Source organism: Rutilus rutilus, assembly GCF_951802725.1.
Source record: "Rutilus rutilus genome assembly, chromosome: 15".
Taxonomy (NCBI): Eukaryota; Metazoa; Chordata; class Actinopteri; order Cypriniformes; family Leuciscidae; genus Rutilus; species Rutilus rutilus.
In genome coordinates, this window is record NC_140220.1 from 7,658,059 (window position 1) to 7,676,784 (window position 18,726).

Here is an 18,726-nt window from a genome sequence, read left to right on the forward strand (position 1 = left end):
ATGTAAAAAAAAAAAAAAGTTATACCGCTTATGGAGAACATTTCATGAATTTATGATACTCAGAGAGGGCAAACAGTACATTCTTACCTATCAGCCATTTCAACTGGAAGATGAAGGCTGTAATACTAACGTTGGATAAGAAGTCTTTAAAGAATAGTAATTTTCTATCTGTTTCCAGCATTTTGTGTGTGTGTGAGAGTATGTAAGTGTATGTCTGTATGTGTGAGAATGTGTGTGCATGGGAATGTGTGTGTAATGGAGTAATCATGGAAAAATGGCCTTGCTGTAGATTACTGGTGGAAACAACTACTTTTAAAATAAAATAAATGGATTACTTAATTTGTACACAAAACTGCATTTATTTATTTATTCATATTGATAAAAAGACAAGGAATCCAGAATATTTTGATTACCAAAAAATAAAAACAATGCATTTTGGGAAAAATTCCTGGAAATAGTGAGCCTCAAAAGAAATTTTGCATTGTCTGTAAGATGCAGTAGATATACAACTGTAACTGATTATGTGAACCTAGTTACACTAGCCAGACAAATAGTCAAACATATAAGGCAGTAGCCATTAAATCATTATCTGTTAACCCTAACCCATAACCCTCTGAGTAAAAAAGTTACATTTCTGTGTGGGGATAATTATTTTTGGTGGTGTAAATATTATTTATTTTGAAGCAATATCCTCATCAGTGTTCTATCAGCTTTTATATACTTGTGCATATTTATCCTAGGGCGTTAATTGTTTTGATAAAGGCCAATTCTGTAACCTTATTAAATGTATGCATCATCTTTCATGTCAAATGTTCACATTTGATCAATAAATTCAGTGTTAATAATAACACACTATGGGCTGTACCAATTAAATTAAATCATGTATACTGCGAAATTACAACTGCAATAATTAATGTTAGGCTATGAGATTAATGTTTTAAAAAACATTTTGAATATACAAATAAGAAATGTTGGAAAAAATGTAATGAGACTTTTAAACATGAAACTAATCTGCCAGTAGGTGGCAGCACGTCACTTAATAACTGAGTCATTGATTCAACCGATTCGTTCAAAACGCTGAATCATTTAGTAAAACACTGTTGAGCGCTGCTTTTCTTTATTTGGAACTATTTTCGTTGGTAAAATAGAACAAAAAACAGTCAATAATGTGTCTAAAATGTAATTAACTTAATATTAACTACTTGAACATTTAACTTTAATCAATATTATATTTGCAATCGTGATAATATTCGGCAAAACATAGTCATTTTATTACTTAAATGTATATCATATGTTATTAATAATAAACTCAACATTTTGAATTTGTTTCTTCTGTGGGTTTCTTGTGGGTGCTGCCCATTTCCCATAAGAAATTTTACCATGGTATTTGTACCATGGTAGTACCATGGTACAAATACCATGGTACTAGTACCCCGGTATTTTTGACAGTACCATGGTGCATGTACCATTTATTTAATTTTTTCCATAGATTTAGCATGATTGTCTTTTTATGATCTTGGCCGCATTTGACAACTTCTGGGGAATGAATCCCTTAATTTCAGCATCCGACTTTTCTGGGAAGACAGATTTAACTTCACCTAAAGAGAGAAAAGAAGGGAAGGAAAGGGGAACAGACACGTTACAGATAGATACATAGACATTAAGTACAAACAGGTACATATACATACACAGATATTACAGATACAATGACAAACTATTGAGAGTGAAAGAGTAACAGTAAGGGCAACCCATACCCACGCCTGCTTTGCAAAATACCTGGTTACCTTAATTTCTAGCGGGTTTGTCTCGTGCATGGTCTCGTGTCGCAAATACAATGACACTGGTAGTGACGATTCTGTCTGACCAATCAGTGATCTTCAGTGTTTTCACGTCACATTTTAGTATCAGTACGGTACGCTTGGAACCTCAACAGAGGTGGTACCATTTAAAGCGAGCTGAAGCGAGCCGTACCGTACCGTACCATGCAGTGGAAATGCGCCATAAGTGAGCCGTACCGAACCGAGCCGTACCGTACCATGCAGTGGAAAAGCGCCAAAGCGTGCCGTACCGAACCGAGCCGTACCGTACCATGCAGTGGAAAAGCGCCAAAGCGTGCCGTACCGAACCGAGCCGTACCGTACCATGCAGTGGAAAAGCGCCATAATTTAGGATAATAAATGGAGTGGAGGTGGACATTTTAAAGGCAGACTAACAGGTCTTTGAGGGTCAGAATTCTAGCTGATAGACAGGTGTTCAAATACTTATTTGCAGCGGTATCATACAAATAAATAGTTAAAAAATCATATATTGTGATTTCTGGATTTTTTTTTTTTTTAGATTATGTCTCTCACAGTGGACATGCACCTACGATGACAATTTCAGACCCCTCCATGATTTCCAAGTGGGAGAACTTGCAAAATAGCAGGGTGTTCAAATACTTATTTTCCTCACTGTATATATATATATATATATATATACACACACACACACCTATATGATGTAAACTTTACATCGTGTGTGTGTGTGTGTGTGTGTGTGTGTGTGTGTATATTAACAAAGACTTGACTGCACTAGTTGTTATATTATAAATGTCTTTACTGTCACTTCTTATCAATTGAATGTGTCCTGGTTGAATACAATTCTGTCCAAAAATGTTATTGACACCAAACTTTTGAATGGTAGTGAATTTAAGTTACATAACTACACTATATAGTTGTGTTCATAATTTGACATACCCCCCTTGTTGCATTTACATGAATATAAATTAGCATCTAAAAAAAGATTATATTCACTATTGCCCTGAAGAAACTGAATAACAAATATTTAAGTATATTGAACCCTAATTTTACAGTCATTCATGATTACTGGGTGAGGTTTTCACTCACAAAGAACATTTCTAGCTGATGAGATATTTCTGAGTGGAGCAAAGCCAGAAAAAGAAAATCATATTCACTATAGGAATACTCTAACCTAGAAATCTAGACGCACCCTAGCGGCAGCAAAATTATTTTGCAGCCAGGGTGGGTCTAGCAACTCTCAATAGACCTTTTTGCTGCAAAAACCTAAATTGGGTCAGGCCAATCACGTCGTGTATAGAGTAGGCGGGGGCGGGCTTAACATATGACGACAGAGTTGCGACGGTTACCTGCTACAGTGCTACTTGAAAACAAAGAATGGCTGCTGCGGATGGAGAACAGCGGTCTTTCGAATCGGCTTTGGCCGCAACTCTGGAGGACTTGGAGTTAAGTTTTTCTTTGAGAAAAGAACAAAGAACGGCACTTAAGTCATTCTTTAAAAAAGGAAGATGTGTTCGTAGTTTTGTCTGCCAGATTTAAAAGTTGAATCTATCAAGTATCAACTAACGTTAGCTCCGCTGTTGGGAAAACGCTCTGGTTGGTTGAAGCGCTGTCCAGAGGGAATTTGAAAGACTGCCGTTTATCCCGCCCATCCGATTGACCGTGTCTATGGTGAGTTTCCAGACTAAACATTTTGATGTACGTCTGGCTTGCCAGGCTAGGAATACTCATGATTATTCCTTGATTTTCTAGATTTCCATGACCATAGGACCACCACTGATACATTTACTATCTGTGTCAAATGTCAAATAACTTTAGAGCTAAATAAAAAATGCATTAGTATTTGATTAATACCTTGCAAATTCACAAAGGGTATGCAAACAATAAAAAAAGGTTTTTGTAATACTCCCACTAATGGTCCACCATTTGTGGATTGCACTAATTAAAGCCTTAATAAACTGCAGTGACTGGACTGAGTGAAGTGTGAACTCTGCATGCGTACTGATGAGATTTCCATGATCGTCTCTAAGAGGGGCTCCTCCTCCTGCTCGTCCCCAGGGCTCGTAGGCCTTCATCTCAGCCTCTATTTTAGCATCATACAGCTCTTTTTCCACCTTCTCATGATACCGTCTCTGCTGTCGTTCTTGAATCTGTGCTCCATAAAATTCAGACAATTAGGCTTTGTTCAAACAGTGCATCATCTGGTTTGATTTTCAGACAAGAGAAAAAAGTTAAAACCTTATCTGCCGTATTTTGACAAATGAATGTGTTTGTTTTGCTCTTCAAACTACAAATAAACTAAATGGAAGAGTTGGGTACGGGGAAAATTGCTGCCTACCTGAATGAAGCCTTAATGTCAAATATTGTAATTGTAACATCAAAATCTAAGTAGTATTACTCAACATATAATCAGACTTTAAAAGTAACCTCTGAGAAGAAAAGTTCAAACTTTCAGTTAACCACTTCTGATCGTAACCCTGATCTGCCTCTAGATTCCCTTTACCTTTGGAAATAGTATAATAGACTGCTGAAGTTCTTGGGGAACTCAGTAGCATTCAAGGCCATCCGTCTTCAAACCCCTTCACTGCACTATTTCAGACTCAATGATCTTGCAACCAGGCAGTTAAACAAACATCTTTCCAGCTATCTGATATATCTTTCAGTATTAAGTTCCCCTGAGGACCGCCTCAGATTTTATTAAAAATATATTCATTTGTGTTCCGAAGATGAATGAAGACTAAAATTTCATCTTTTAAATTTATAATTTCATTATTTAATATTATGTATCTGTATTATTATTCTTTATTCGTATTCATAATCAGTTCTATTATCTTATGAAGTTCAAAATACATGAGTTAGACTATAGATTGCATGGACACATGTGTTTAAGGATCATATTTTAAAAACAAGGAGGGGAGCTGGGAGAGTTATATATTTTGCTTAGAGGTATGTGTGCAATGCAACATTCACTGAGCAGAGATGTTCCACTAATGATGATACTTCAGTTGGCATGTTCTTTGGAAAAAGGAAAGGAATGTTTCAACTGATGCAAATGTACCACTAATGTATACACAGAGGGAAAGTGGATTGTACCACGTGTAAGCATGAGGTATGCTTTCCATTTTTAAACATAAGCAACATGTTTTTCTATCTTACAAGGAAGTTGAAAGTCACTCAGTGGTGTATATAAGCTCAATCTTACTGTACTACGGCAGAGAAACATTCGGAACACATAGACCTGACACGAATACAACATCTTCTCAAGTTTCTCTCCTAAGCTGACGAATAAAGATTTTTCTTGGCAAGATAACTGGTGTCCGGTTCCATGAATCAAATAATAACGGGGGAAAAGGCTTAATTCTAAGTCTACAATGAACAAAAGTCTTACAGGTTTTGAAAGACATGAGGGTGAGTAATTATTGACAGAAATGTAATTTTTTGGTGAACTAACCCTTTAAATGACTTAATGCTTTTGGCTTGTCCCATGTTGTAGTTTTTGATTTTCTAAACTGTATATAACTCTGTACAAGCCTAGAGTGGCTTCGTTCCCTCCTTGCATAGTTTTGTACTTGTACTAAACATGTGCTAAACAAAATAACAATTAAAATCCTACAATGTACAACATACAGGTCATGTAGTCATTTAATTTATTAAATCATTAAATGTAAAGCTGTGTAACCCTGTTACTGATAGGGTAATTTAAATAATTAATTTGGACCCTTTCTATGGCATGACAATTAAAAAACCTCATACCATAAAATATTGTGAAAGTACCTGCTGCTTAAGGGCTTCCTGATAGCTAACCACACTTTCCTTGGGCTGCTGCAGCCTCTTGGAAGAAAAGAACGCTGGTTCTGAGGGAACAACTCCAGCACGGCTGATCGGTCTATGGAGAGACAGAGACGAGCATTATGTTATTCGATTATATTCTGGTATATCTGAATAAATGTTTCCCCAACTGATACCTCAATTTAACTTGCCATTAAAAAAGCAACTAAAACATTATAAATCTATTTAGAAATTCATATTTCCACAGTATTTATTTTGTTTAGTCATTTCAATATGGAAGTTAAGTATGAAAACATGTGTCTACTGTGTAAGGCCTCCAGAGGGAGGCTGCAGAACAGGCCAATGTGCTTCTGGAGGGATGTGTGACTGTTGACCCCCTGCTGGTCCATCTAACACACACACACACACACACACAAAAACATCATATTAAACAGGGATTCAACAGCTAGATTTATCACGAAATAGTCAGGGAATCCAAGCTAGAACGCTAAAGCAAATATAGGCCACTCACAGTAGGCCAGATTGGGGTCTAGAGGATTTCTGGCTCCATAATAGTAATATGCATTATCATAAGGCGTTTGATAGGAGTCAGGGATGGAGGGACCCAAAGGAGGATGCACACCTGTAATTCTGACATCAGAGAACAGAAATATTTCATTAAATATGCAACAAAATAGTGCCTATAGTATTATTGAGGCATATTATAAAATACTTTCACTTTTGTTATTTCTTTTATCTTTGTTTTGTTGTTTCAGTGCAAAATCTAAGAACATAACCAAGCGGCAACATTCTAATCTGAAAAATGAAGCCTACCCGGAAGTGCGAAAAACTGCAATACATCGAAAATCCGCTAGAGGGAGGTCCCAAAAGGGAGCAAATGTTCATAGACCACCATATTAAAATGTCCGTTTTCACAGCATAAATACATGTTTTTACCGGTTGGTCCCATGGACTTTTATTGTATTTTTCGATAGGTTCCGAGGGCCTGACAACTGTGAGGGGGGTGAATTTTTTTCTAACTCGTTAGTTTAGATCGCATTTAGATATAAAATGTATGACAAATAAGGGCGTGGTTAACTTTGATTGACAGCTTGATTGACAGCTGATAACGAGCATAGGCTCGTTCCAAGGAGAATGACAACATAAGCAGCGCCATTTTTTAACACAGTTGAAATATAATACTACTGTTTTTGAATCATGAAATGTAGTTTTAAGAGTTTTTCAGGCGAGAATGTAGTTGTTTAAAGCTCAAATCTGTGGTTTATTTATAAAGATTTATGAAAATTTTATCCAGGTTGTGAGATCCAGCGATGACCGGGCGCTCGGCGCTCATGTACCCCGCCTGGAACAGCCTTTCCTCGGCTAGTCGTTCTGACGTTTGCCGCCGACTCTGGCGTCTCTGTAGTGGTTAAACATAAGATATAATTCGTCTTGTGTATATCTAACGGGCGATTTTTGGTCTCGTGAATCTATCATTTGTTCCCTGGCCAATCGTTTTGGCTGAGGGGAAGTTTCATAACTTTATAAGCTATTTAACTTTACCGTTGTATGGTTAGAGAGCGCTGACTTTGTATGTTTGACTGAATTGTTTGCTTTATTTGTATAGCTTCTTGTACCTTTTACTTATACTTTTATAATAGCTAATATTGATAAAACTGAAGTTTAACAAAAAGAGACTGGGTTGAGTTTTGTCATTTTAAATTTTAATACAACGAAGATGATCTGTAATGTTGTTTACTGCAACATCTGTTGTTTAGTACAAATGCACATATTGCCTGGACCATATTAAAATGTTTAATATTTTTATATTATATTTAAAACGAAAAGAGGCAGGTTTGTGTTTTATATTTCGTGTTGTTATAAATAGGCAAATATGCAGTGAATATAATCAATACGCGTTGCCTGAACCACATTTGTGTGGCTATAATGTTTAAGATTTCTTTAAATGAAAACGAAAAGAGTTAGTATGGTGTTTTATAACATATTTCGTTGCCTAAAATATACAGAGATAACCGGAGTAGCAGAGCGAGCTGAGTGATCCTTTACCCATATATGGATTGGCCAGAAGGTGGGCGGGGTTAGGATTTCCCAAGATTTTCCAAGATGGTGCCGCCCATACCCCCCCCATAAACGGCTTCAAAACCGTTCTTCAGAAAGTCTATGGGTGACGTCACAGACGCTTTGTCCATATTTTTTACAGTCTATTAACATAACACAAGATCTAACACAAACCTTGGGCCAACTATCTCTAGCTAGTCCCGAACTTGAGAAAGCGTCCGAACGGTCAATAGGGCGATGGCTCGTGGACGTTGGTCCGCGGACGGTGCGCGCCGACCCCCCGAAATTTTTGGGGGGTCGGCCGACGCCACGAGCCGACCCTCCCCGGGCGGCCGACCCACACCGGCTCGACAGGAGGCCCCCGAAGTCCGAGTCCCCCCAATGCAGTTCGGCCTTCATCCTCAGTGTGGCGCCACATGCCCCCGTCCCACTAACCCACTATTTTGTCCGATTGCCCACTAAAGTGACCAAGTGTCCAGTTGCCCCCCCCTTGACCTCTAAGCCACGCCCCCGTCCCACGAACCCACTATTTGTCCAATAACCCACTATATTGGGCAAATGTCCCGTCGACCCCCCCCACCCCACTCCCAAGCCACGCCCCCGTCCCACGAACCCACTATTTGTCCAATAACCCACTATATTTGGCAAATGTCCCGTTGACCCCCCCGACCCGTCCGAAGCCACACCCCCGTCCCACGAACCCACTATTTGTCCAATAACCCACTATTTTTTTTTTATGTTTTTCCGCCATTCATTCAATAAGCTGCAATTGGACACAATCCCACCTGCAATCTATTGAATGGGATTTCAGACAGTTTCTTTGGTAGACATTTTAATTAAAGTTCCTGTCATGATAAAAACTATTTCACTGGGGGGATCACGTGACCCTTCGACGGCGATGCAGGTTTAGTCTTTCGCTCTGCTCACTTTGCCATAATTTGTATGATCCTGTAAGTAAAATTTGAACCACTCTGCATTGGACCCGTCATGAGTGCTAAGGCAGACAAAGGGGATCGGAAAAGAGAGATTCAGCAATCGCCAATTAAGAAAAAATTCAGAGATTCCGCCATCCCCAGAGAAGACCTCGACGATGCTATTGCTAGCCGCATCGAACTAGCATTTAAAGAGCAGCAAAACACGTTGAATTCGGTTGTGAATTCGGCAGTAAGAGACGCGATGGACTCTGTTTTGATTCCAGTGTTACGCAAACTGCGTGAAGACATGCAAGCGACCAACAAGTCTGTTAAAGAGCTAAGAGAGGAGTTTGAGGCCAGAGATACCGCGGCGAAGCAGACCTCTTAAAACCTCTTTCTGCAAAAACTATTTGGAACAAGGAATTATCTGACTTTAATTTATCTGTCGACTGGGAGAGGGTGTGGTCTAATCTCAGTTTAACATCTAAAAATCTGGCTCATCGTCTTATTCACTTCAAAGTCATTCATAGAGCATACATAACTCCTTACAAAAGATTCAAAATGAAGCTACAATCGAATTTCAACTGCCATATATGTAATACTACATCATCAGGTACCTTTCTGCATATGTTTTGGGAATGTCCTATCACTTCCAGTCTATGGACACATGTAAACCTGGTTTTATCATCCTTACTGCAAATTGATTGGTCAGTTAACCCATGTTTATGTCTTCTTAATGATGATTCTGGTCTTTGTATAAGTTTGATGCAAAAAAAAAAAATGTTGTTTGCTGGTTTTACAGCTGCTAAAAAGACCATAATACAGAACTGGTTTACACCGCATATGTGTGGGAAAACATATTGGATCCGTAGCCTCCTGCAAATAGTGTCTTGTGAATATACAACAGCACGAATCAATGGGGCCAAGCCTTCTACCATTGATGCTTGGCAGTGCTTTCTCTTTGGAATACGTGACTGTATGGAGGAGTGACTTCTGTGGTTTTTTTTTTTCTTTTCCTTTTTCTCTGTCCTCCCCCTTCTCACTCCTTTTGATTGGACATTGAGATGTTGAGTATGTGTCTGTTGTTTTATTTTTATTTATTTACTTTATTTGATTATTTTATTTATTTATTTATTATTATTATTTTTTTTTATTATTTTTTTATTATATACATATATGTTGTGTATGAAAAAAAAAAAAAAAAAAATGTTGATAACAAAAAAAAAAACTATTTCACTGCACTCAGCAGGCCCCCCAGAGTCCGTGGCACCAAGTTTCATCCCGGAATTCCACTGTCCGCGAAACCACTGTTTTGCACAATGGAACAAATGCTACGTGGGATCTCCATATCTCAGCTCAGGAGAGGTGTAGAGAGCCAGGACTCGCACTCCTGTCTGCGCCTCACCGCCCTCTATCAGAATCCAAATTTCGAGAAGATCCGAGAAACTTTATTTTTCGACCCGAAAAATCTATAATAGTCGGTTTTTTTGGATCGAAAAATAAAGTTTCTCTGATCTTCTCGAAACTCTGGATTCGGATAGAGGGTGCTGAGGCGCAGACAGGAGTGCAAGATTGGAGGCTCTAGAGCCTTCCAGAGCTGAGATATGGAGATCCCACGTGCCATTTATTCCATTGTACAAAACAGTGGTTTCGCGGACAGTGGAATTTTGGGATGACACTTGGTGCCACGGAATCAGGGGAGCCAGCTGAGTGCTGATAAATGGGTTTCATCAAAATATTTTGAAAGCTAAGCTTAAAAACCACCGTGTCCGCGAAACCACTGTTTTCCCGCCAAATAGTGGTTTCGTGGACACTGCATTTGTATGCAAATTAAGCACTGAAATGACTTGAAGGTTAGATGAATGTGTTCAGTTGAGTGTGCTTAGTACAGTAGAGGTCGTTTAATTAACGAGAATTGATATGACACATGACGGGAGAGCAAAAACACATAAATGTCCCAGATCCAACCTATTTAGTGGCTGCCAAATAGTGGTTTCGCGGACACTGCATTTGTATGCAAATTAAGCACTGAAATGACTCGAAAGTGAGTGTGACGTGCTCAGTCGGGTGTGCTCGGTACAGTAGGGGTGGTTTAATCAAGGAGATCAAAAAAAAAAAATTCAGTCACCATCCACATTCTTCAGTCACCATCCACAGTCTGTGGTCTCGTCGTGAACGAGGGATGGGAAAATGCTTAGAAAGCGGCTAGGGCCCTCAAACTCTGGGGCCCGACTCGAGGGCACGGGACGACGGAACTCGCCGAGTTTCGGGGTCCTGCGACCTTCCGTCTCCTTACGGACGCGCGTTCCGTTCATTTGACCTTTTTGACCCCTGTCAGCGTATGACACTTTTGAACGGGGCCTCGTTCGTTTTAAGTAATGAGAACGTGTATTAAACCACCCCTGGTGTACTAAGCACGCTCAACTGTACACGATCCACTAATTTTCCGGTCATTTCGGTGGTAAAAAAAAAAAAAAAAAAAAGGTCCCGGAAGCTAAAAACAGTTAAATGAACACAAATGAATACATTTCTGTTCTTTTGTCGTACGTATTGAAAATCAGACGCCGAATATCAAAACTAGGTGCTGTGAGCTTTCAAACGACATATAGTTTGTCAACGTCACTTTAGGTTTAGACTGAGAAAAGACTGTTTTAAATGTGAAACGCCAACATTTCTGCTGTGACTTTCCGGGACCTCGTTCAGTGCAAAATACAAAATGTGTGTTTTTCACCCTTTTTCGGCCTTTCGACCCCTGAACGAGGTCGCAGGTCCACCAAACTTTTCAACCCGCTCCGGGGGGCCGTGACGAGAAGGAAAACGGCGCCCCCTGGTGGATCGGCCCTTTCCAAGCGGTGTTAGGGTCGGACAGTGTGCTAGGTCCTAAACCTGAATGCATTTTTGTGCAAAAGTGAGCACTGAAATCGCTTGAAAGGGTTAGTGGAACGTGTCCGATTGGTGGTGTGAGAAAGACAAGAACACAATGGACACAGACACCCAACTTCAAATTTCATTTCATTTATTTATAAAAAAAAACACAGAGAAAAGACAAACAGAGAAAAGACGAACAGACAAATCAAAACAAACAATCACTCCACTCATCATCAAAATCGGGGGCAAAGCTCTCGTCTGAAAAACAAACAGAAAAATCAATTTAGTGGACCACCTATCGAGTAACTGCAATCTTATTGTGAAGATAAACGGATTCATACACGTGAGGGCCCCTGGGTCCTCCTCCTCCCCGTCTGCCGGAAAGGGCTCGTACTTGGGCAGGAGCTCATCTGAAAAACAAACCATCAATTTAGGTCACCACACTTATCGAGTAACTGCAGCACCATTAGGATTGTGATAATAAAAACGGATTCGTACTCAGGAGGGCCTCCAGGCCGTCAGGGCTCGACGGCCTGCCCGGCAGCAACTCCTCAAAGACGGGAAGAGGCTCCGCCAGGCCCTCAAATCTTTCAAAAAGTTAGTCTGATAAAAAATAACATAAAAAATGTAGCTGTTAATAACTAATAATTAATTTGAGTTACTGTTAGGATTGTGACGATAAACGGATTCATACCAATTATGGCCTGCAGCTCCTCATCCTCATCCTCGGCTGGTGGTGGCAGGGCCGCAGCTGGTTGTTCCGGCTCGGCTGCTGAGGCGAGCACTTGAGGCGGCAGAGCCGACACCTGAGCCGGTCGGGCCTCTGCCTGGGAGAAGTCGTCGACCATAGGGACGGCTGGGTCGCTGTCGCGAAGGAGCCGCAGCTTCCCCACGGTCACCGACCTCTCCAACGCCCGCACTGCCATGGACCTCGAGCGGGTCTGAAAACGTAATAAAAAACACGACCGCACACGTTAAATTGACAATAAACAGACGGCTGTTTCACACACTGATTTAAAACAACGGGTCAATCACGATCGTGTCAGTTTTAACAGTGGACTTACCGTCAAGTCCCGGTGCCCATTGAGCAGGTGCTTCTCCGGGTACTTGACGACCTTTCCGCAGAGCGGGCAGGCCAAGTTGGCCAGCTTCACCCTGCGGCGGGCAAATTTGGTCGGACACCTGATAGCTGTAAGAAAAGATGTGTCAAAAAAGTCCAAACACACAGTGTGTGACACAAAATGATGTGATGTGCAAATTTGTAACATTTTGTGATGGCATAAGGAACTACGATCAATATATATCGATCAACTCACCCACTCTTAATTCGTTTGTACATCTTTAAAGAATAAAAAGATACGAGTCAGCTTCTGACATGTTTGAATTCTTGTTAAATAAATAAAACAATTGCAATAAAACAATTCCTGTGCCCTTCCGGGACCTCGGCCTTAAATGACTACCCTGGATGGATACATTTAGGCCCGAAAATATAGCCCACAGCTCATTAATTATGCAAAATCACGGTGACCCCTGGGCACGCCCCGATCGACATACCGAAAGCACCGGTCTGTAGAGCGAAGGCAAAAATATTCCCTAACCCTAACCCTGATGTAGTAGAGCCTAATATAATTTTTTCTCAACGCCCAAACAGGCGTGAGTTGGTCTGTTTTAATTTTTAAATGTCTCCCTTCGTCCAAACAGACGTGGGTAAGTTGTATTGATGCCCCTCTCACTTTCTCACTAACACCTACCATCAGTTTTTCTTGCATCAAGCCCTCAATGGCGTACCCCACGGTGATTTAACCCTCCTTTTATATTTTTATACATCTCTCTGGACATTATTTTGGTCCATCCTTGCGTGTCTGTGTTCGAAGCGGCCAGTTGTGTTAGGGCCCGTGCATAACCAGACTCAGACCTTAGGTTTGGGGCTTGGATCTTCATTTCCCCTAATCCAGCCAGTGCCTGATACTCTGGACTTCGTTCACGGCGCTGGGGTGTTCCGAGTGATGTTTCTGAGTGTATGTGTGGATTTATAAAAAATAAAAAATAAAAAACAAAAAGTTTTATAGCAGAAAGATGATTTATGACGCATTATTTTATGCTGAAAGGTGCTTGTGTGACAGTTAGAGGGGCCACGCCCCTTTTTGAAAGCCATAAAGCTGAGGGGATTAGAGACAGTCATTCAAAATCGCCTGATGAGAGCTGTGGTCGAGCTCGAAACGCGTCGCGAGATGTCCCTGAATGACGCAGACTGTAAAACATAAAATGGCCTCCATCATTTGGTGTGTGGTGATGTAGTAGAGCCTAATATAAATTTTTCTCAACGCCCAAACAGGCGTGAGTTGGTCTGTTTTAATTTTTAAATGTCTCCCTTCGTCCAAACAGACGTGGGTAAGTTGTATTGATGCCCCTCTCACTTTCTCACTAACACCTACCATCAGTTTTTCTTGCATCAAGCCCTCATTGGCGTACCCCACGGTGATTTAACCCTCCTTTTATATTTTTATACATCTCTCTGGACATTATTTTGGTCCATCCTTGCGTGTCTGTGTTCGAAGCGGCCAGTTGTGTTAGGGCCCGTGCATAACCAGACTCAGACCTTAGGTTTGGGGCTTGGATCTAAATTTCCCCTAACCCTAAAACTGACATTTTCGGCCCTCTAACATTAATTGGCGAGTTGGAGTGATATAGAAAGGTCCCAGGGGCCCCAAATTCGGCACGGTGACCCCAGGGCCCACCCCGAGCGACATACCCGAAAGCGCCGGGCTCTAGAGCAAAGGCTCTGAAATTATTTAATGGGCAATTGTCATCCATAATCGCCCTACGATCCATCAGGGGCACTATGCGTCCAATGGCAGCTTATTTGTATGGGCGTTTTTCCACGAACCCCCTATTTGGACTACCTTCCCCAGGGTTCTTGAGAGGCTTCTGTATTTGTCTTCAGTAACAGTGGTTGCACCTGGTTTTTCCACCTTCTCATGATACCGTCTCTGCTGTCGTTCTTGAATCTGTGCTCCATAAAATTCAGACAATTAGGCTTTGTTCAAACAGTGCATCATCTGGTTTGATTTTCAGACAAGAGAAAAAAGTTAAAACCTTATCTGCCGTATTTTGACAAATGAATGTGTTTGTTTTGCTCTTCAAACTACAAATAAACTAAATGGAAGAGTTGGGTACGGGGAAAATTGCTGCCTACCTGAATGAAGCCTTAATGTCAAATAAGTTAATGTCAACCTCTGAGAAGAAAAGTTCAAACTTTCAGTTAACCACTTCTGATCGTAACCCTGATCTGCCTCTAGATTCCCTTTACCTTTGGAAATAGTATAATAGACTGCTGAAGTTCTTGGGGAACTCAGTAGCATTCAAGGCCATCCGTCTTCAAACCCCTTCACTGCACTATTTCAGACTCAATGATCTTGCAACCAGGCAGTTAAACAAACATCTTTCCAGCTATCTGATATATCTTTCAGTATTAAGTTCCGAAGATGAATGAAGACTAAAATTTAATCTATTAAATTTATAATTTCATTATTTAATATTATGTATCTGTATTATTATTCTTTATTCGTATTCATAATCAGTTCTATTATCTTATGAAGTTCAAAATACATGAGTTAGACTATAGATTGCATGGACACATGTGTTTAAGGATCATATTTTAAAAACAAGGAGGGGAGCTGGGAGAGTTATATATTTTGCTTAGAGGTATGTGTGCAATGCAACATTCACTGAGCAGAGATGTTCCACTAATGATGATACTTCAGTTGGCATGTTCTTTGGAAAAAGGAAAGGAATGTTTCAACTGATGCAAATGTACCACTAATGTATACACAGAGGGAAAGTGGATTGTACCACGTGTAAGCATGACAGGGTATCTGCACAATTTTTAAAGTCAAATTTAAGGCTTTTTAAGACCTTTTTAAGACCTGAAGAAATCAAAATTAATACCGTACATTAGGGGTGCGCAATATTGACAAAAATATGTCTATATATTTTCTAAGTTTTGTTGATAATAATTAGATGATATTTTTCTGATTGTGTTTTTGTACTGGTATCCCGGCTGGTTTAGGCCTGTTGTTGAAAGCAGACTCACGAAGATATTCATAATTTTTATATTCTATAGTGGTCAGTTCACAGCATTGACAGAAATTAACATTTTTATTGAGGGGCAATATTTGCCACCTTAAATTGATTTCCAGGGGCATTTTCACCTATATATGGACATTGTTTCTAAACGTATTTAGAGGTATGCATCACCTTTTATGTCAAATTCTAACATTCAAATTAAATTAATTATTTAATTTGACATTGGTACTGTGTTATTCTAATTTAAATTTAAATCCATCCTTGCAGTGCAGAGGTGACACAGAAGCGGCATCTAAACTGGCATTACTATATTTACACTTCATTTACAATTGCATAAATAAAGCTATTCAATATTTAAATATGAAATGATTTATAATTTTAACATTTTAATTAAAGGATACTTTAAATATGAAACTGAAACCACCAGTAGGTGGCGGCAAGTCACTGTCTTAAGCGAGTTGTTGGAGTCAACTGATTTGTTCAAAAGGCTGATTCATTCAGAAATTGATTGGTCATTGAATCGTTGAAAGGATTCGTTCAAAACGCGGATTTCAGTAAAAAAAAAACAACAACAACAAAAAACAACATCGCTGTCTGTTGGACTACGGCTTCATTATGAAATTCTCGTCTGCGAAATAAAGTGAAAATTGACAATATTGTGTCCAAAAAGTAACTCACAATATTAACTTTATTTTTAATTTAACTGTTGTATAAAATAAATAGCACATTTGCAGTTGTGCAAAGGAAAACGGCACTCTTGCTCATGTGATATTCTAATATAACAACATAATATGATATAAATATAAGACAAAAACTCATTTAGGGACATCTATAACTACACTGACACATCACGCAGTGAAAGCAAGCATGAGAGAAACGCGATGTCAGCTCGCACTCGCAGTGCCTCGTACATAGTTAAAACAATGATTACAATATCATCATAGTTCACAGACAACATCGCACACTCCTAAGCACATAAAGAATGAACTTAAATCAAACTGACATTTACTCGTTTTCTTCTCTCCTCTCGCGTGCAGGAGACAGACGTAGGCTAATACTGCCTTAAGTGACGCGAATTGTCATGTGAACAAGCAAATCCACCAAGATAGATTTAAAAAAAGAATACGTAGGCCTACGCTAATTAGATTTCAATTTCGAAAGCATTTAGATAAGTCAAAGTGTCATCTAAAATTTAAGACCTTTCATAAGTAAAAATAAGACATTTTTAAAAAAAACATGATTTAAGACTTTTTATGGCCTTAAATTTGAAAAATCTAATTTACGACCTTTTAAGACTTTTTAAGGATCCACGGAGACCCTGCATGAGGTATGCTTTCCATTTTTAAACATAAGCAACATGTTTTTCTATCTTACAAGGAAGTTGAAAGTCACTCAGTGGTGTATATAAGCTCAATCTTACTGTACTACGGCAGAGAAACATTCGGAACACATAGACCTGACACGAATACAACATCTTCTCAAGTTTCTCTCCTAAGCTGACGAATAAAGATTTTTCTTGGCAAGATAACTGGTGTCCGGTTCCATGAATCAAATAATAACGGGGGAAAAGGCTTAATTCTAAGTCTACAATGAACAAAAGTCTTACAGGTTTTGAAAGACATGAGGGTGAGTAATTATTGACAGAAATGTAATTTTTTGGTGAACTAACCCTTTAAATGACTTAATGCTTTTGGCTTGTCCCATGTTGTAGTTTTTGATTTTCTAAACTGTATATAACTCTGTACAAGCCTAGAGTGGCTTCGTTCCCTCCTTGCATAGTTTTGTACTTGTACTAAACATGTGCTAAACAAAATAACAATTAAAATCCTACAATGTACAACATACAGGTCATGTAGTCATTTAATTTATTAAATCATTAAATGTAAAGCTGTGTAACCCTGTTACTGATAGGGTAATTTAAATAATTAATTTGGACCCTTTCTATGGCATGACAATTAAAAAACCTCATACCATAAAATATTGTGAAAGTACCTGCTGCTTAAGGGCTTCCTGATAGCTAACCACACTTTCCTTGGGCTGCTGCAGCCTCTTGGAAGAAAAGAACGCTGGTTCTGAGGGAACAACTCCAGCACGGCTGATCGGTCTATGGAGAGACAGAGACGAGCATTATGTTATTCGATTATATTCTGGTATATCTGAATAAATGTTTCCCCAACTGATACCTCAATTTACCTTGCCATTAAAAAAGCAACTAAAACATTATAAATCTATTTAGAAATTCATATTTCCACAGTATTTATTTTGTTTAGTCATTTCAATATGGAAGTTAAGTATGAAAACATGTGTCTACTGTGTAAGGCCTCCAGAGGGAGGCTGCAGAACGGGCCAATGTGCTTCTGGAGGGATGTGTGACTGTTGACCCCCTGCTGGTCCATCTAACACACACACACACAAAAACATCATATTAAACAGGGATTCAACAGCTAGATTTATCACAAAATAGTCAGGGAATCCAAGCTAGAACGCTAAAGCAAATATAGGCCACTCACAGTAGGCCAGATTGGGGTCTAGAGGATTTCTGGCTCCATAATAGTAATATGCATTATCATAAGGCGTTTGATAGGAGTCAGGGATGGAGGGACCCAAAGGAGGATGCACACCTGTAATTCTGACATCAGAGAACAGAAATATTTCATTAAATATGCAACAAAATAGTGCCTATAGTATTATTGAGGCATATTATAAAATACTTTCACTTTTGTTATTTCTTTTATCTTTGTTTTTTCAGTGCAAAATCTAAGAACATAACCAAGCGGCAACATTCTAATCTGAAAAATGAAGCCTACCTGGAAGTGCGAAAAACTGCAATACATCGAAAATCCGCTAGAGGGAGGTCCCAAAAGGGAGCAAATGTCCATAGACCACCATATTAAAATGTCCGTTTTCACAGCATAAATACATGTTTTTACAGGTTGGTCCCATGGACTTTTATTGTATTTTTCGATAGGTTCCGAGGGCCTGACAACTGTGAGGGGGGTGAATTTTTTTCTAACTCGTTAGTTTAGATCGTATTTAGATATAAAATGTATGACAAATAAGGGCGTGGTTAACTTTGATTGACAGCTTGATTGACAGCCTCTAGATTCCCTTTACCTTTGGAAATAGTATAATAGACTGCTGAAGTTCTTGGGGAACTCAGTAGCATTCAAGGCCATCCGTCTTCAAACCCCTTCACTGCACTATTTCAGACTCAA

At 39.4% G+C, this 18,726-nt stretch overlaps 1 protein-coding gene across 2 annotated transcripts; it reads right to left on the reverse strand.

Annotated features, from left to right (window-relative positions):
* Nucleotides 1-11,269: 11,269 nt before the first annotated feature.
* Nucleotides 11,270-18,131, reverse strand: LOC311305272 (uncharacterized protein). 2 transcript variants are annotated; one of them, XM_084432877.1, is made up of 8 exons: nt 18,022-18,131; nt 17,823-17,907; nt 17,504-17,615; nt 12,490-14,433; nt 12,120-12,366; nt 11,924-12,028; nt 11,767-11,835; nt 11,270-11,683 (listed from the first exon to the last, which is right to left on the reverse strand). In XM_084432877.1, the coding sequence occupies exons 4-6, from the start codon at nt 12,691-12,693 to the stop codon at nt 12,024-12,026; spliced, it is 456 nt and encodes a 151-aa protein (XP_084289003.1). In that variant the 5' UTR covers nt 12,694-14,433; nt 17,504-17,615; nt 17,823-17,907; nt 18,022-18,131; the 3' UTR covers nt 11,270-11,683; nt 11,767-11,835; nt 11,924-12,023. The 2 variants fall into 2 exon arrangements, with proteins under 2 accessions (XP_084289003.1, XP_084289002.1); XM_084432876.1 differs by having other exon boundaries at nt 11,270-11,835.
* Between the last annotated feature and the right edge of the window lie 595 nt (nt 18,132-18,726).

Bases quoted from the DNA above. Each gene is read 5' to 3' on its own strand.
- LOC311305272 (XM_084432877.1), bottom strand. From the start codon at position 12,693: ATGTTACAAATTTGCACATCACATCATTTTGTGTCACACACTGTGTGT. The intron at 12,367-12,489 runs GTAAGTCCACTG...TTACGTTTTCAG, and splicing joins ATGGGCACCGGGACTTGACG to ACCCGCTCGAGGTCCATGGC.